Source organism: Nannospalax galili, unplaced genomic scaffold, assembly GCF_000622305.1.
Source record: "Nannospalax galili isolate Female #2095 unplaced genomic scaffold, S.galili_v1.0 scaffold960, whole genome shotgun sequence".
NCBI lineage: Eukaryota > Metazoa > Chordata > Mammalia > Rodentia > Spalacidae > Nannospalax > Nannospalax galili.
In genome coordinates, this window is record NW_008348313.1 from 2,424,649 (window position 1) to 2,444,179 (window position 19,531).

Here is a 19,531-nt window from a genome sequence, read left to right on the forward strand (position 1 = left end):
CACCCCAGACCCGCCTTCCACCCAGACCCCGCCTTCTACCCCACTGGCCCCGCCTTCCACCCCACTGACCCCGCCTTCCACCCCAGACCCCGCCTTCCACCCAGACCCCGCTTTCTAGCCCATCGCCTCTACCCTCTCCTTGCAGACTCTGCGGGGTCACTACCTGTCCCCTCGGTCCTCTGTGTCCCCTTTCCCAGGCCCTGAAATGCCATTGTGTCTCCACCTCAAGCCCCAGACCTGGAAGGGTGTCTGTCCATTGTTGTTTTTGACATCCTTGTTGGCCCCGCGGTAGAGGAGGATCCTGGCGCAGGTTTCCTGAGGGTGGCAGCCAGTGTTCCAGACGGGAAGGAATAATAAATAAATAAATAAATAAATAAATAAATAAATAACACCATGAATAGACATGGGAACTTTGGAAATACTCTGTTCTAGACCCCCACTGCTGAAGAAAGCAGCCTCCAGCCCCATTTGACCCAGTCTTTAAATGTGTCTAGAGAGATGGGTTGAGTACATAAAATACACTGAGGGGCTGGGCCTAGTGGCCACACCTGTCATCTCAGTATACTTTGGAGGGTGAGGCAGGAGGTTCACAAGCTAAAGGCCAGCCTGGGCTACAAAGGGACTTCAAGGTCAGCATGGGCAATTTAGCCAGACCACGACTCCAGACAAAAAGTAAAAAATGGGTGGGATATGTAGACCAGTGGTAGAGCCCCTGTCTAGAGTCCCCCCAGTGAGGAGCTGGGGTGAGGCCCAGTGGTGGATCCCCTGCCTAGCACGTGCAAGGCCCTTGATTCAATTCCCAGCACTGCAGTATATAAACACATAAATAAATAAGGAGTTTCAAGGACTTAGAATGCAAAATACATCTAAGGCTATCTCAGGGGGTTGGAGAGACGGCTCAGTGGTTAAGAGCACTGATTCCCAGCACCCACATGGTGGCTGACAACCATCCTTAACTCCAGTTTCAGAAGATCTGACGCCCTCTTCTGACCTCCACAGGCACTGCACAACACAGGTGCACTTACATACATGTAGGCAATACGCTCATACACATAAAATAAGAATAAATGAAACAAAAAAGAATATCTCTAATATGGGCCAGGTGTCATGGCACATGCCTTTAATCCCAGCAGTAGGGAGGCAAAGGCAGGATCTCTTTGAGATCCAGGCCAGCCTGGTCAATATAGTGAGTTCCAGGGCAGCTGGGACTACAAGGAGACCTTACCTCAAAAAAAATTTTTTTATATTGTTTCCATGTTGAAGTAATGACATTTTAGATGCATTAGGTTGAATAAAATGAATGTAAAATGAATGTCACCTACTTCCCTGCCCTTAAATGTGGCCCCTACACTGTCGAGTGGGGGTTGGCATTTCTCCGTTGGATGGTACCAGACTGACCAGGTGGGTTCTCTGCCAGGCCAGGGGTCCTGCTCCCTGCACTGCAAGGTGCTCAGCATCTCTGGTTTGTACCACTAGTCTCCAGTAGCTGTTCCTGCACAGGGGATGAGCTCACATACTGCTAAGTGTGCTCCACAGACAGGACACAGAGTTCTTGAAGGGCATCTTGCCTTGTATTTCAGGCACTGAGCCTCAGGAGGGAGCCGAATTGCCCAACAGCTCCATAGTGTGGAAATCACTGCCTCTTTTACAGATGAGACTAAGTTCCCAGATGAGTTCAAGGTCACTCATAACTCAAGGTCAGGTAGCTCTGTGTGTGTGTGTGTCTGTCTGTCCATGTGGTCTGTTTGTGTGTATATGTATGTGTCTGTGTGTGTATCTGTGTATACATGTCTGTGTTTCTCTCTGTGGTGTGTGCCTGTGTGTCTGTGTCTGTCTGTGTGGTCTGTTTGTGTATATATGTATGTGTTTGTGTGTGTATCTGTGTATGTATGTCTGTGTTTCTCTCTGTGGTGTGTGCCTGTGTGTCTGTGTGCTCTCTGTGTATGTTCCTGTGTGTGTTTCTATGTGGATGTTCCTGTGTGTGTGTGTGTGTGTCCCCATGTGTGTCTGTGTGTATGTGTATTCCTGTGTTCCTGTGTGTTCTCCTGTCTGTCTGTGTGTGATGTGTGTTCCTGTGTGTGATGTGTCTATGTGTGTGATATGTGTCTGTGTATATGCTCCTGTGTGTGATATGTGTCTGTGTCTGTGTTCCTGTGTGTGCTCCTGTCTGTGTGTGTGATGTGTGTTTCTGTGTGTGTGATGTGTGTCTGTGTGTGTTCCTGTGTCTCTGTGTGATATGTGTCTTGTGTGTTTCTGAGCATGTGATGTGTCTGTGTGTGTATTCCTGTGTGTGCTCCTGTCTGTGTGTGATGTGTGTTTCTGTGTGTGTGATGTGTGTCTGTGTGTGTTCCTGTGTCTCTGTGTGATGTGTGTCTTGTGTGTTCCTGAGCATGTGATGTGTCTGTGTGTGATGTGTCTGTGTGTGTGTTCCTGTGTGTGCTCCTGTCTGTGTGTGATGTGTGTTCCTGTGTGTGCGATGTGTGTCTGTGTGTGTGTTCCTGTGAATGTACCCGTGTGGAGAATGGAGGGTAATGATGTTCCTCTTCAACTTCTACTTTGTTTTGGATAGCGTCTCCTGTTGGACACTGCATAAGCCAAGCTGGCTGGCCCATGAACCTCCACAGTGTCTCCTGTCTCTCCTTCCCACCTGACTGTAGGAGCTGGGATTACAGAGCCATGTTACTACACTTGCTGTACATGGGTGCTTGTGATTTGAACTCAGGTCCTCCCTTTCATCAAACACTTTACTCTGTGAGCCATCTCCCTCGCCCCCAGGTCTGTCTTTTTAAAGATCATTTTTATTACATTTATTGTGTACTGAGTGTGTGTCCACATGTCTGCACACGCCATGGCCCACATGTGGAGGTCAGGGACAAACTTGCAGGAGTCAGCTCTCCTTCTACCATGCAGGACTTGGGGACTGAATTCAGGTCATCAGACTTGGCCTCAAGCCCCTTCACCTGCTGAGCCATCTCTTAATCACAGTCTCTGCCCCATTCCAAAAGAATTACACACACAACATCCAGGTGGGAGGTATAGGGACATCTGCCTATCTATCAATCTCAGGAGATGCCCCATCACTCTCTGGCTAACCCTCAAGTCCCTGCAGTGACCTGGGAGGTCTCACCAGACCAACCTGCTCTGCCACCCTCCAACCTCAACACCTACCACATCCCTTTGCTCCAACCATGCTGACCTCCTCCTCCCCCTGACAGGCTTGCTTTCGCCCAAGGGCCTTGGTGCCTGCTGCATGGGCTTCTCTACCACTGGGATCTGTACACAATTTGTTCTCGGTTCATTCAAGTTTGGCTCAAATGCCATCTTTTCCGAGAGCCGCCCCAGACCGCCTTGTCTTTGTTGCTGTTGTTTGTGTCTGAGACGGAGTCTCACGATGACCTGGTAACCAGCTATGTAGCCCAGTCTGGCCTCAAATGCTTAGCAATCCTCTCCTGCTCACTGTCACAAGTCCCGGGATGGCAGGAGTACGTCACTCGGCTTACAACACCCTCTCTAAAAGGACCCACCCTGTTACTTCCTGAGAGTCATCTTTCTGTGACTCCCTGTGTGGCCCAGGTATTCTTTTAAGCCAATATACACATTTTCTTCATAACTTTGTCTGCCAGAAATTCCATTTTCTGTGTCGCTTGTCTCTTTAACATCTTTGCACCTTGCTGTGGTAAGTCACAGCCAGGTGTGGCTCTATCTATGGTGCCCAGCACCTGCAGCAGTGCCTAGCCCACAGAGACTACCCAGTGAAACATCACTCAGTAGGAGTGTTCTCTGACCGGAACAAGTCCAGATTGTGTTCTGGCGGTGTAAGCATGCCTGAACTGGCATACATGTGTGTTTTTGTATGTTTTCATACCCCACCCTAACTTGAGGGGCACAGGACTACAGTGTGGCTCACAAGCTCCCTTATCTGACTCTACCCAAGTTTAAATGTCCAAGCCTTGGTGAGCAGCTCCCTCCACTGGGAGCTAGGAGAACCGCATGTTTATTTACAAACTAGCACTTATCTCCTGGGATTGCAATTATTTGTTTACACATCTGCCTCTTTGCCAGACTGAGAGCTTCCTCCACCCTTCCCAGAGCCAGCGACATTCCTGATTCATCTTCTGTCCCCAGCACTTGGCACCAGGCACACAGTAGGTGCTCAAGAAATGTATTTGGAAGAGATGAGGATAGAGAATGTGGAGCTGTCAATCAATTCATTTGCTCAAGTCACTCAATTATTCATTCATCTGGTGAGTCATTTGATCTGTTAGAGACAGCAGCCACCTGTCAAGAGTTCTAAGCCCAGAGCTGTGCACAGTTCTGGTGGAAACCCATCCACAGCCTATCATTCATTCCATCAGTCACACAGTCATTCATCTGCTCAGTGCACAAAGATGCAGCAAGGATTACTATGTGCTATGGTCTCTGGACAGAGCAATCTATTAGCTTCTTTCCCCACTCTTGAGAGCCCTAAGGGGACCTGACCACTGGCAGGGGCTACATGGGCATGCCAAGAGGCAGAGGGGGCTGTAGCAAGCAGAGAGTGAGAACAGCTTGGCAGATGGGTGAATAGGTGAGTGGGGGGATAGGTGGATGGATGGGTGGGTGGGTGGATGGGTGGATGGATTCGTGGATGGATGGATGGATGGATGGATAAGTGGGTGGTGGGTGGGTGGGTGGGTGGGTGGATGGATGGATGGATGGATGGATGGGTGGATGGATGGATGGATGCATGCATGCATAGATGGGTGGATGCATAGATGGATATACAAATGGATGGATGCATAGATAGGTGGATGGATGGGTGGGTGGATGGATAACTGGGTGGATGAATGCATAGATGGCTACATGAATGTATGGATGCAAAGATGGATGGGTAGATGGATGGATGGATGAATAGATGGGTGATGGACGGATGGGTGGGTGAATGGATGGGTGGGTGGATGCATGGATAGATACAATGAGGATTACTATGTGTTAGGGGTTTGGGACAGGGCAATCTACCAGATTCTGTCCTCACTTTTGAGAGTGTCAATGTTTAGAGGACTTGACCTTCATTAGCAGGATGGATGAATGCATGGATGCATAGATGGGTAGGTGGGTGTGTGGGTGTGTGGATGAATAGGTATATTAGTGGATAGGTGGGAAGGTGGAAGGATTGATGGATAGGCAGGTGGGGGGATGGGTGGGCATATAAATGGATGAATGGGTGAATGAGCATATGGATGAATGGATGAGTAGGTATATGAGTGGATGGGTGGGTGGGTGGATGAATAGATGGGTAGGTGGATAGATGGATGAATGGATGGGTGGATGGGTGGGTAGATGGATGAGTGGGTGGGTAGATGATGGGTGGATGGGTGGGTAGATGGATGGATTGGTGGGTGGGTAGATGGATGGATCGGTGGGTGGGTAGATGGATGGATCGGTGGGTGGGTAGATGGATGGATCGGGGGGGGGGGAGATGGATGGGTGGTGGAAACAGGTTGGTAGGTGGGTGGGAGGATGGATGGATGGCTATGATGGGTAGACAGAGGACAGGGGAGAGAAGCGGAAAATGAGCTCACGCTTACTAAGCATCTACTTGATCTGACAGCAAGCAGAACATTTGCCCATTTGATCCTTTGTGTGAAGGGTATTCATGACTGACCCATTTCACAGATGGTGTGTGTGTGGAGGGGGAGCTGAAGGAGGCAAAACAACATGCTCATCTGTCCCTCTCAGAGGAATAATGCTGTATAATTCTCTGTACTCAATTTTCCCTGCCCAGTCTGACCGCATCCTGCCAATTGACACTGGCAATGATACTAATAATAACAATTATTATCACGGCTGTCTTCTAGGGATGAATACTTAATGTACACGCTCACTCATCCCTTTCAATCAGCTGACATGATTCCCATGACAGAGAAGACAAAGCCTCAGACCAGGAAAGGGGCTTGTTCAGGGCTCCCTGGGTGCAGACTGGCGGCTCATCCTTCTCTGCCCTCGTTGTGGTCAGAGGTCCTAGCCCTAAGGCCCACGTGAGGAGCAGGAGAACAGGAGGCAGCAAGCGGGAGGGAGATGCAGCACCACGTCGCTGGGTTGGACAAACACTCGTCCTCCCTTGGTGCTGAATATCCTGCTGGCTGCCACAAGGCGGCACTTGGCTACCTGCCAAATCCCCAGCACTGTGAGTTCTCAGGAGGCAGAAGGGGCTGGGGCTGTTTTGGAAGACTTTCTGGAGGAAGGGGGCTGGCAGATCAGCACACCCCCGCAGGTGCTGCCCTCCCTATGCCAAAGTTCCTGCAGCAGCCCTTCAAGGGTGCGGATCTCAGAGAACCCAGGGGGAGGCTGAGTTCTTACATGCCTGGCTCACCTGGGATCAGTTGTTATTCAGGTGGCAGGGGGATCTTGGCTCTTGCTGATGGCAGACCCATTTAGTGAGACACCACCTCCTCTTTACAGCCTATTCTTCCCCAGAATTTCTGGAGTGGAGACCCTCCAGCCGACCTTAAACTGCTAAACATAGCACACACTTTCATTCCCTCCCAGGCTGCAATTCCAGTCATTCCTGTCACTTGCAAAGGCCCCACTCTCTCAGCCTCCTGTCTTCTGCACATGCTGTGGCCCCTCTCTAGGTCATTCCTTCTCCCCTCACTTGCCCCTGCTGCCTTAACACTGTGGCATCTCCAGGAAACCAACTTCACCCAAGCCCAGGTTCAGACATGGCTCTTGCAGGGACATGGATGCCCCACAACTTTACTGCACACTCTGTATTGGACCATCAGCTCAACATCAAGCTCTGAGGATCTCAGTAAACATTTTTGGATGGGTGGATGGACAGATGGACGGATGGGAGGATGAGTGGATGAATATATGGATAGATGGGTGGATGGGGAGATAGGTGGATAGTACATAGATGGATAAATGGATACAGAAAAAATCTGGACAAGTAGGTGGATGTCTGGTACATAAATGGGTGAATGGAAAGATGGATGTATAGATGGGTAGATGGGTGAGTGGGTAGAGAGGTGGATGGGTGGATGGATGGATATATGGATGGATCAGTGGATGGATGGATGGACTAATGAATGGGTGGGTGGGTGAAAGGATGGCTAATGGATGGATGGATATATGGATGGATGTGTGGATGGATGGATGAATGGATGAATGGATGGATGGATGGGTGGGTGGATGGATGGATATATGGATAAGTGGATGGCTGTGTGGGTAGATGGATGGATAAGTGGATGAATGGATGGGTGGGTGGGTGGATGGATTGATATATGGATGAGTGATGGATGGATGAATGGATGGATGGATGGATCAGTGGATGGATGGATAGATGGATGAGTATATGGGTGGGTGGATGGGTGAATGGATGGATATACGAATGAGTGGATGGATCGGTGGTTGGATGGATGGATGAATGGATGGGTGGATGAGTAAGTGGATGGTGGATGGATGATGGGTGGACAAATAGATGAGTGTTTCATGGGACCATGCATGGATGGGTGAGTCGGTACACTGATGGTTGGGTGAATGGATGGATGGTTGGTTGGATAAGTGGACAGATAGGTGAGTGGATGATGGATGGATGAATGGATAGATGGGTGGGTGAATGGATAAATGAATGGGTGGATGTGTCAGTGGATGATGGGTAGATGGATGGGTGGATACGTGGATGAGCGTTGCATGGGTGCATGCATGGATGGATAAGTGGATCTGTGGGTGGCCGGTAAATGGATGGATAGATAGGTGGCCATGTCTGAGTGAGGGATGGGTGGCTAGATGAACAGGTGGATGGATGAGTGAGTGGGTGATCAGAATGATGAATGGAGGGTACAGAGCTAGGGGGCTGCGGTGGAGGGAGCCTGAGCTGGCGTGGGAACATGTGGCTCTAGAAGGACAGGTAGGTGTTTCTGGGGCTGACCTTGTTGTAGAGAGCACAGATGTGCAGGGCTGTGTTCCCTGAGGCATTCTGGGCTCCAGGCTCAGCCCCGTAGAAGAGCAGGTGTTCCAGGTGCTGAGAGTGGCCTCGCTGGCAGGCCTGGGGGGACAGGGAGTGGCCAGCAGAATCAGACCTCACCTGAATCTCTTCAAACCCCTTTGCCTTGAGGTCAGGAATCCCTCTCTCCATCTCCTCTTCTCTTTTTTCTGCTCCTATTCCTTTTTAGAGGCCCAGGCATTAGCTTTCCAGGTGTAAATGTTCAGTCACTCCAAGGTGTAGATGCCCAGGCTGGCCCTTCAAGAGGACCAAGCCACCTGCTCATCCATCTGTCTATTTCTCCAGTTCTTTTCTCTGTGGGGTCCCGATGTCCACACACCAGCTTTTACTCTGTGGGGACTGTGCTGAGCTTACTTCCCATTCTGTAGGGAACCCAGCCATCAACTTCCTATCTCAGTCTCTTAGATGTCACAGGACCCAGACATACAACCCCACCCCTACCCCCTGGCCCCAGCACTCAGGGACCGAGTCTGGATACCTGGTGTATTTCCTGCCAGCCGTTCTCATCTGAGATGCCCAGCTGGGCCCTGTTGTACAGAAGTAACTCGCAGCAGCGGGGGTCACCCCCCACCATAGCTGTGTGGAACAAAGGTGTCAGCCCCCGGCGGTCCTTGTAGTTGGGGGAGCCCCCAAGGTCCAGGAGTGCCTAGGGAGAGACAGACGGTTTAGATAGTCACGTGTGAAACAGCTAGTTCTGAACAGGAGAGGAGCCTCAAATGACCCATACTGACCAGTACCTACCTGTCTCAGTTCTCCCTGATGTTCTCCTGTGTGTGTGTGTGTGTGTGTGTGTGTGTGTGTGTGTATTGTCTTCACCTTTTTTTATGTGTATGACTGTTTTGCCTGCATGTATGTAAGTGCATCACATGTGTACAATGCCTGTGGAGGCCAGAAGAGGGTGTCAGATCTCCTGCAACTGGAGTTACAGACAGTTGTTAGTGGCCATGTGAGTGCTGGGAACTGAACCCGAGTCCTTTGTAAGAGCAGCCAGTGCTTTTAACTGCTGAGCCATCTCTCCAGCCCTTTCTTTGTTTTTGAGACAGGGTCTCTCACTGAACCTGGAGCTCAGCAACTCAGCTATGGCTGGCCAGCGAGGCCTGAGGAGCCTCCTGTCTCCACCTCCCCAGTGCTGATTGCAGGGTGCATCACCACACCCTACTTTTTCACTTGGTTGCTGGGAATCAAACACAGGCCCTCAGGCTTGTGTGGCAAATACTTTATGGACCAAGCCATCTCTCTAGCCCCTCTGACTCTGAGCCAGGCTGTCTCCAGTCTGGACCAGTCCCAACCCTGTGAACAATGAGTAACAGATAAGACAAGCTCTGCATAGCAGCCTCTGACATCCAGCTCAGCCTTTCTCCAGTGGGTGAATGAGGATGAGCCACTGGAGGGTGTCTGCGGCCAGGCCCCTCCTAATCCATGGCATGGTTGTCAGGGGACAGATGGGAGAGTAGGATTTAAGTGCAAGAAAGTTCCTGGGGCTGGGGAGATGGCTCAGTGGTTAGACCACTGTCTGCTCCTGCAGAGGACCAGGGTTCGAATCCCACCACCCACATGGCAACTGACAACAGTCTGTTACTCCAGCTCCAGGGGATCCAATACCCTCTTCTGACCTCCACAGGCACTGGACAACAGGGGTGCAATTACATACATGCAGGCAATACCATTGTTGGGGAACCCTGCTGTTAAGGTCGGGCTCCTTTCTCAGCAGGGCCTTCCTGTCTGACTTACCTGGAAAGTGCCGCCAAGCAGGGATACCTGACCTTATTTGGAACATGGCCTTTGGCATAGTTACCGGCAGTAAAAACTACCCCCAGGTTTTTTCTATATGATAATTAGGCACTGCCCTATAGCCAGATGATAGGATCCCCCCTACCACATGTAAATAATGCATACTATGAGCACCTGTCAGCTGAGGCTTTGGCTGCTGCCTCCACACTATATTTTCCCTAACCCCCACTGAATAAACGGAGCTGTGTCACTGAGTCTGGAGCTGTCTGTATCACTGAATCTGCCTCCCCAGAAGGGCTTTCTTCTGTCAGTGCTCACTGGCCATCCTGACCCCGTTCCTCACTTCTGCTCCTTTTGCCCTCGTGGACCGATGGCCAATGACCCACAAGGGGAGGGAGAGGCCCCACAACCACCATACACATAAAATAAAATTCATAAAAAAGAAGGTGCCTGGCCAAGCAGGGAGGGCTACACAGACTCTCACTAAAGAAGTCTGTGAAAGACAAGCTTGGGGTGAGCTCAAATATTGAGCCAACTTCCTTGAGGATTGGGGTTCGAGGGGGAGGGACACCTCTGAGTGTGGAAGGGGAAGAGATTAAACGTAACTAGGACCAAGTTTTGACAGCATCCCCTGGAAAGCCTGCAACAGCCCTGTGTAGCAGGCGTCTACAGCCGCAGAGATGATCTCGGTTGGCGTCCAGTATGGCGGCCACAGGGGGACCATGAGCACCTGACTGCAGCTCACCAGCCAGGGGAACTGAGATTTTAATTTTACTCTGTTTTAATTAATTTAAATCTAAACAGCCTCATGTGGCCAGTGGTTAACAGATTGGACAGGAGAGAGAGAAGGAGAGAGAGGAAGAGAGACAGAGAGGGAGACAGAGACAGAGAGAGAGACAGAGAGACTGAGAGACAGAGAGAGAGGCTGAGGGAGAGACAGAGACTGAGAGACAGAGAGGTTGAGAGAGACAGAGAGACATAGAGAGACTGAGAGACAGAGACAGAGAGACAGAGAGAGAGGCTGAGAAAGAGGCTGAGATACAGAGAGACAGAGAGACTGAGAGACAGAGAGAAAGAGAGGAGAGAGAGAGAGAGAGAGAGAGAGAGAGAGAGAGAACCACATGGGTTTGTCAAGTGCCTTTTTGGCACATGAAGACTGTTAGTTCTGTCGGTAAAAGCTGGTTCTTTGAGGCCAGGATTTGCCTGCCTCAAGGGCTCTTTGGGAAAGTGTGGAGAAGAGTATGGTGCATCTCTGCAGCAGGGCATCTGTGATACAGGGTGTGCCTCTGTCTTTGGGTACAGCCCCTCCCTCCTGTGCCTAAACAGGGTCAGGTGACCTGGTGAAGGGAGAAGAAAAAGAATATTTTAAAATAAGACTGTGCATGCAGATCCTGGGGCAAGGGTGGGGGGTAGCTCAGTTGGTAAAGTGCTTGCCGTGAAAACTTGAGGTCCTGAGTTCCACCCCCAGATTCCAAGTAAAAATCTGGGTGTGGTGGTGTGAATTTGTAATCCCAGCACTGGAGAGGCAGAGACAGGTGACTCCCTGGGGCTCTCTAGCCAGCCAGACTAACCTAACTGGGGAGCTGTGGGTCTCAATGAGAGACTGGAGAGAGAGAGAGAGAGAGAGAGAGAGAGAGAGAGAGAGAGAAAGAGATCCAGAAACTTTCCAGGGATTTACGCTCAAAGTGTATGGTTCCTGAGGAATGATACCCGAGGCTTCCCTTTGGCCCTCACATGCATCTGCACATGCATGCTCCTCTGTACACACACATGCACCTTCATGCACACATACATACACAAAAGAAAACTCCATACACATTTGTATGCATTCTGTGGATATATAGACCTTATTTGTTGGTAAAATACATTTTTTTTTGTCTGTTGAGACAAGGTCTCATGTAGCCCAGGGGGGCCTCAAACCCACTATGTAGCCCAGGCTGGCCTCACACCCACTATGTTACCCAGGCTGGCCTTGCACTCCCAAGCCTCCTGTATCCACTTCCTGAGTTCCGAGATGCTAGGCATGTGCCTCCATGCCTAATTTGGAGAAGGTGCATTTTTAAGGGTTATTTTTAATTTTATGTGAATGAGTGTTTTGCCTGCATTTTTGGAGGTGCACCTGTGCATGCAATGCCCATGGAGGTCGGAAGAGGATGCTGGAGCCCCCAGAAACTGGAGTTAGAGACAGCTGTTAGCTGCCATGTTGGTGCTGGGAATTGAACCTGGGTCCACTACCTGAGCAGCTAGTGAGCCATCTCTCTAGCCAGGGAAGATGCAATTTTGTCTCGGGAATGGGAGGAGGTGGCTGGATTTGCCTAGGAGAAGAGCGAGTTTTGGGGGCTGAGGTACTGGGCTGGGAAGGGTGGATGGAGGGGCGACAGGGTGTGCACAGAGATCTCTGGGAAATAAGGAGCTCTCTTGCTGTGCGTTAAGGCCCTTAAGGGGTTGACATCTTCAGGGGGCAGAAGTGGGGTGAGCACTGGGCCGGGCAGAGGGAAAGGGGCCAGTTTGAGTGCCCTGGGAGAAGGTTGCAGTGGACAGAGGTTAGAGGGCCTACCTGGGCTGTGGCATGATGTTTCCACTAAGCTGGGGGTACCTAGGGGCCTGAGGACGGTCTCTCATTCAGAAGACTGACAACAGAGACTGTTTGTCAGTGTGTGGAAACAGACTGTGCTGTGGGCTATTTGGGCTTTGGGGGAGGAGGGGCAGTGAAGCAGGGTCTTATGTAGCCTAGACTGGCCTTGAACTCCTGATCCTCCTGCCCCTACTTCCTGAGTGCTGGCATTACAGATGTGAGCCTCCACATCTTGCTGGAGAGATTCTTTTTAACAGAAATAAAAGAAGGGTTGGAGGGGCTGGAGACATGGCTCAGTGGTCAAGAGCACTGGCTGCTCTTGCAGAGGACTCAGATTTGGCTCCAGCCCCCACATGATGGCTAACAACCAGCTGCAACTCCACTTCTAGGGGATCCGACACTCTCCTCTAGCCTCCAAGGGTACAGCACGCACATGGTGCACTTACAAACATTCAGGGAAAACACTCATGCATGTGAAATAAAAATAAATAAATAAATAAGTAGAGTTGAAGAAAGAATAAAATGGGAAGGAGAGAGGCCCCCCCAGGGGCGTTGCCACAGCCTCACCGTGAGTGCCAGGCAGTGCCGAGCACATGCAGCCTTGTGCAGTGCTGTCATGCCGTCCCGAGCCCTGAAGTCGATGTGTGCCCCGCCCAGGCACAGGGTTCGAATCACCTCTACTGAACCTTCCGTCTGGGCCGCCAGGGTCAAAGGCGTCTCTGAAGAGCAGGAGGGCACCATCACAGGCAGCCCCTACACCCCCCCAGTTCTTCCCACCTCCCAGACTCCACCCCAGGCTTCCCCAGCTCAGTTCTCCACAACCTCTGGTCCCTCAGCCTCGGTCTCTGGAATGTGACCCTCTGGAGTGGAGGTGGCCTCCCGGCCTCTCTGCCCAGCCCTGCCTCCTTGCCATGGTCCTCCATGCCCTATGCCCCTTCCTACCTCCAGAATCTGAGTCATGGTAATTGGGGTCCAGCCCCTTGTCCAGCAGCCTCGCCACCTTGTCAGACGTCCCGAGCTGCACATATTCCAGAAACTTCTTCAACCCCGTCTGAATCATGTACAAAGAAAGACAAGAACCGGCTCAACAGTTAAGGCACTGACTGCTCTTTCGGAGGACCCAGGTTCCATTCCCAGCACCCACATGGTGGCTAACAACCATCAATAACTGCAGTTCTAGGGGATCTGACACCCTCTTCTGGCCTCTGCTGGCACTGCATGACACAGACACACACACACACGCATGCAGGCAATACACTCATACATATAAAAAATGTTTTTAAAGAACAAAGACACCTAGTAGGATAGGGCACCTGTAACCTGTGCCCAGGAGGCAGAAGCAGGAGGATGGTGGGTTCTAGGCTTGTGCTACACGATGAAACTCTGTCCCAAAAAATATATATATTTAAGTTAGATATGGTGGTGCATGCCTTTAATCCAAAAGCAAAGGCACGTGGATCTCTGTGAAATTGAGGTTAGCCTGGTCTCCATAAGTGACTTCCAGGCCAACTGGAACTGCTAGGAGACCCTGTCTAAAATATACATCTTTTTAAAGGGAAGGGGAACTGTGAATTATACTAAATCCATCTTGAGGATATATGCTCTTAAATGAATATATATATTACTGTTTCAATATAAAATCCATAAGAAAACAAGGTATCACAGGGACGGGGGCAGTGAGATGGCTCAGTGGGTAAAGGTACTTGTTGCCAAACTTGATGATCAGCGTTCAATCCCTGGAACTCAGTTGTTGAAAAAGGAGAACTGACCCCTACAAGTTGTCCTCTGACCTGCACGTGTGAGCTGTGACACTCACATGCATGCACGTCCCCCCTACACATCCACAAGATAAATAAACAAATGTCATTTTAAAAAGGTATCATGGAGCCTAGAAAGACGGCTCAGAAGGTAAGTGAACTTGATGCTCTTACAGAGGACCTGAGTTTGGTTCCTGGTGGCTCACACCTGCTTGTAACTCCAGCTTCTGAGGAATCTGATGGCTCTGGCCTCCATGGACACCTGTACTTACATGTACATACCCCCCTCACATACATACACACACACACAGACACATGCACATAATTAAAAATAAAAAAAAATCTTTTTAAAACGATATGGAGTTTTTACAATTTCCCACTCACACTGTGACTCAGTTCACACCTGTCATGTGCACTCAGGAGTCACACGTGGCCAGTGACTTTCAAAGTGGACTGCACAGGTAGGGAAGGCTGAGGCCATGGAGAGAAGGGAAGAATTTAGTGGACAGTGAGGTGGTAAGAGGGTTAGGACCAACCAGGGTAGTTTCTTTCTCCATCATGAGTCATTTCCCTGGTGGGACACTCAGGAGGCAGAGGCAGGCAGATCTCTGTGAGATTGAGACCAGCCTGGTCTACTTATAGAGCTCCAGTCTAGATGAGGCTACAGGGAGACTCTGTCTTAAAAGAAGCAAATAAAAAGAATTGTGTCCTGACTTCCAGCTCCTAGGGTACCAGGTCGGACACAGGGGACATAGCGCTCAAGTATGAGAGGGAAAGGCCCCCGAAAGGCTGTGGAGCCTGCATTTGATGGGGATACAGGCTGTAGGACTGGGGAGCCCTGGGGTGTCTGTGAAATACACCCTAGGCAGGAAACTGTGAGGAGAGTAAGAGGGTGGCCAGACAGGTTGGAGCATCTCCAGGAAACAGAAGGCCAAAGAAACCACATGAAGGGTTGGGAGCTTGCCACAGATCCCCAGAGCCCACATGGGAAAGCCAGGGGTGATGGATGTGCTCAACACCCCAGTGCTGGGGATTTGGGGTGGCCAAAGTAACCAACAGTAACCCCAGTGCTGGGGATTTGGTCGGCCAGAGTAACCAACCTGGTGAGCCCCAGATCAGTGAAAGACACTGTCTCAAAACTTAAGGTGGGGCTGGTGAGATGGCTCAGCGCTACCAGGCTGAGTTCGATCCCTGGATCAGCGTGGTGGAAAGAGAATCAGTTCCTGCAGGCTGTCCTCTGACTTCCACACATGCTTGGATACACACATAAATAAATGTAATAAGAAATGTCAACCCCCCCCCCCGAAAACCTGTTTGGGCTGGGGATGTGGCCCGGTGGTAGGGTGCTTAGTATACACAAGGCTCTGGGTTTGATCTCCATGTGCAAAAACAAACAAAAAATAAGGTGGACAGCACCTGAGAGTAACATCTGAGGTAGCCTTCTGGCCTGCATACATACACAAATATTCACACACACACACGCACACAAAGGAAACAGGCATAGATGGTAGCTGGGCAGGTAAGGCCCAAGAGGAAAGTGGGAAGGGAAACAGAATCAGTATCAATATTAAGTGGGGACCTGGCAGAACAGAGGGCTTGGCAGGGTGGAAGGCCTTTGAAGGAGACAGGGAGATGCAGGGGGCTCCCCCAGGGAGGTCCTCACCAACAGAGCACTCTCACCTTTGTGTGCAACTTGGCCAGTTGTTTCTCATCCAGGTTGGTCTGTTTGTAGACTCTGGTCTTGTAGCGGAACTAAGGTCAAGGCCAGGGTGGGGGGATAAGGGGGAGACACAGACTTGCAATCAAATTCCTTTTTGGGTGTATTAGGGGGTAAGGTCTGACCCCCACTTCATTCTCCCAGGTTAAGGGTTGGGTATGCAAATGGCCTTGGGTGGGGAGACTTTTCTCAGAGTACCAAGTCACTGAGGTGTGTGTATTGTAACCCCACCTTGTAGTAGGCAGAAGGAGCCCCCACTCCATGCACACATAGGATGTTTTAGAATGACTACTGTAGTTGGGATCCCTTCTCCAATTGATGGGCATAAGGAACAGCCCATCAGTTGGAGCAGGGATCTCAACTACAGTAGCAGGGAAGAGGGCACGACAGAGGCCACTCAGCTGGTGATCTGGATGCGGAGCCTGGGCCCCTCCCCTCTCTTGTGAGTCTGAAGCCCATTGGGTTTCACTTGGAGTCTGGATTGGATGTGTTTCAGGGCATGCCTCCCTCCCCTCTTCTGTTGGGGATGAGTTCTGGGAGACCTGTGGCCTCACCTCCAGGTAGGGCACCCCCTTCTCAAAGGACTGGGGGTACTCCCTCAGCAGCCTCTCTTCTTCCAGGAAGTTGGCATCCCGGCCTGAGGTGGCCGGCTGGAACAGGCCATAGTTAAGCACATCCTGTAGGCTCTCACTCAGGGCACAGAGCACCTGCTGTTTGGCTGTCCAAATGGTGGCATCGGGGTTAAATCGCAGGCATTTCTAGTAGGAGAGAAGAAGGCCAGGACTAGGGTGGGTGGAGGGTTGGAGGTAGGCGGGAAAGAAGCAGAATCTAGCTGGGTGGGGGTGGGGGGCCTCTTTGGACCAGTTTGGACTTGGCAAGTGAGTGGCCAACTCACCGTCTGGTGCAAGTCGGGGATGCCAATCCTGAAAACCATCATGCTGAAGTGGGTGTCGTCGGGGACAGACATGGAGCGTCCCTGGAGGCCTCCGGCTGAGGCCAGGTTACCAGGTGCTCCGCTGTCCCGGCCCCGGGTCCCCCTGGGGCCTCTCCCTGGCCCGTCTGGGGAGCTGTCGGATTCTGAGCCCCCCTCGGGACACTCGCTGGCACTGTGACGTTCCTCGTCTTCGCTTGTCGCGGGGCTGTGGGTCATCGTGGGGCCACGGGGCGACGGGGGATGGCAGCATCACAGGCGGCTGGAGAAGGTGAGGGTGACCCTCAGAGTGGAACCCTTCAAAGACCTCGAGTACCATTAGGCAGACAGACACAGAGGCAGCCTGTCCCCTTTGCCCTGGGTAAGCAGGGCAGGCTGGGGACACATTTAGACCTCTGCACAGGCGAGCTCACACCACCTCCGCAGCCCTGCTCCTAACACCTGTCTCCTGCCTGCCCTTGGTCCTGCTTGCAGCCCCCCAACCCCCCTGCGCCCCACTTTGCTGCTGACCCAGTGTGTCCCAGAAATTGTAGAATCACCACGGGGAGCTACTGGCCCACTTTGTCAAGTCACAGAAAAAGAAGCTAAAATTAGCTAAGGACAGACAGGTGGACCATCCCATCCCAGCATCTTGCCCTCCTGGCCAGAGTCTGGCCTCTTCACCCCAAGGAGGTTGAGACTGACATTTATAGTAAAGCTGAGCTGGAGGTGTCAGTGGTGAGCCTGGGGCAGCAGGAGGTGCCAGAGAGCCCAGTGACTTCACTGAAGTGTGGCTGACCACATGGAGGGAGGGCTGCTGGGGAATTGGTTGTTGTCCCTGGGGGGAGTGAGGCACAGGAGGGCCAGGGATGTACAGAACAGCATCTCCCATGAGCTGTGCCTGGGAAGTGGTGAGAGGTTACTGGGGCATGTGAAAAGGCTGTGTGGGTGGTTGGAGAGGACAGTCCAGGTGATACCCTGTGATGGCCTGGGAGGGTGTGGGCAGCTGTGGATGACCTGTGGGCGTGTTTCAGGACTGGCACAGCAGGGTGGGTGGCTTGGCACTGCAACCACACTGGTGTCTCCACTAAGGAGCATTCGGAGGGGGGGAGGTGGCTGGGGAGGAGGCTAAAAAGTGAGGTGCGGCAATCTGGGGGACCACGTTGGGGAGAAGTCATCCCCTTAAGGTGGCCTTCTGAGGGGTGGCTCCCTTCCAAATGGGGTCCCCTTCCCTCCAGCTCCGCTCCCCAGTCCCCACTCTAGCGCCGGAAACCGTCTGCCCCCCCCCCACACACACCAGGCCCGTCTCCTGCACCGTTGCCATGGAGATGGGAAGCAGTGGAGGGTACTGCTGACTTTGGGGGAGTGGGGATGGGCTGGGTTTGGGGTGGGGGGGAGGGCTGGGGAAGAGGAAAGAATGTGTAAGGTAGTTCCAAGAACTGTAGGCGAGCAGGCGTCTAACCACGGGCTGAGGGCCCCCTCCCCGACCTGGGGACAGAGCCCCGACGCCCCCTCCCCCTCCCCAGGTGCCCGGCCTTGCTGCCCCACCCGCCTGGCTCGGGAGGAACCCCCTGCGCCGCCCGCTGACCGTCCCACCCCACGTCCCACCCCACGTCCCGCCCCGCTCTGCGGGGCCCCAGCCACTCCCCCTCGGCTGACCCAGGCTGACATCCCCCTCAGCAGGTCCAGCCCTCCAGGAGTGGGGTAGCAAGTGGGATGAAAGGCAAGCTGGGCCTGGGTACCAGCCCCCACTCCCCACCCCCCCAAGACCTGGCACGGCTGCCCCAACCCCCAGGACAGCTCGGCCCCTCCCCCTCAGGCCTCGAGGGAGGGAGCGGGCACACTCCGCCGGGGCGGCATGAATCAAAAGCTCCCAGGCTAAGAATAGCTGGCACGCAGCTGGTACCGAGACGGGCTGAGGAATCGGAGAGGGGGGGGTAGCGAAGGGGAGAGAGGGGGGTGCCCTGCGAGGCTGCGGGGGGCGAGGGGGGAACAAGAGGCGGTTGGCGTGGCCGAGAGCCGGGCCCTGGGCGAATGAATGGAGGGAGGAGGGAGACCGGGAGCTCCGGCTGCGACCTGGAGGCTGGGTGTCGGGGGGAAACAGCCCGGGGTCGGCAGAGGGAGCCGGGACTGGGGGTGGGAACCGAGGGGGCGCGCCGGCCGGAGGCGCGGTGGGCACCGGAGCAGCGGCGGGACGCAGCCAGAGCCGGCTGCCTGGGAGGAGGAGCGGGAGGAGCCCCGGGCTCGGAGGGGGTGGGGACCAGGGTGACCTAGGGGAGGGGCCCAGGTGCGCCCCGGTGGACGGGGCGGGGGAGTGGCCCGTCCGGGCAGGGCTGGGAGGCGGGGACCACGGCCCAGCAGTGGCCCTGGAAAGCCCGGGAGACCGGTAGGGGTTAGGGGGCGCAGAGGGCGGGGGATGGGGTGCACCCTCCCTGCAAGGATTCCATCTGGGACGGGACACCCGGGACCTGGACGCAACCCAATTTAATGTCACCCCGGGGCCACTCTTCCTTCCACACCCGCACCCTCCCAACACACACACACACACACACACACACACACACACACACACACACAGACACACACCCTAAATGCACACCCAGGCCGGAGCCCCGCGGCGGGACAAGGACATCCGGCGCGCCCCCCCCCTCTCGCGCCCCCCCCACTCTCCCCGTCAAATGCACACCCAGGCCGGAGCCCGGCGCCGGGCCAAGGACATCCGGGGCGCCCCCGCCCTCTCCCGCAACCCCAAGTCTCCCAGTTCCACCTCACCCCCAACCCCCAGCCTCCAGGTTCCCAGTGCCCTTACCTGCCTGGCGGGGCTGCTGAGTCCCGGTCGGCGGCGCCCGCGGCCCCT

The 19,531-nt window shown here is 53.2% G+C and overlaps 1 protein-coding gene across 5 annotated transcripts in view; it reads right to left on the minus strand.

Moving 5' to 3' along the window:
- Positions 1-19,531, minus strand: part of Shank1 (SH3 and multiple ankyrin repeat domains 1) — a 56,750-nt gene extending 37,219 nt beyond the window's left edge. For 3 of the 5 annotated variants that reach the window (XM_008845159.3, XM_008845161.2, XM_008845162.2), the window contains exons 1-9: positions 19,484-19,531; positions 16,660-16,957; positions 16,319-16,522; positions 15,728-15,799; positions 13,233-13,341; positions 12,858-13,009; positions 8,463-8,630; positions 7,910-8,026; positions 238-315 (exon numbers count right to left, since the gene is read on the minus strand). In XM_008845159.3, the coding sequence (XP_008843381.1) occupies positions 238-315; positions 7,910-8,026; positions 8,463-8,630; positions 12,858-13,009; positions 13,233-13,341; positions 15,728-15,799; positions 16,319-16,522; positions 16,660-16,914 (1,155 nt within the window). In that variant the 5' untranslated portion in view covers positions 16,915-16,957; positions 19,484-19,531. Of the gene's footprint in view, positions 1-237; positions 316-7,909; positions 8,027-8,462; positions 8,631-12,857; positions 13,010-13,232; positions 13,342-15,727; positions 15,800-16,318; positions 16,523-16,659; positions 16,985-19,483 lie in introns of those variants that run through there. The other 2 variants (XM_029569271.1, XM_017801115.2) reach the window with 2 other exon arrangements.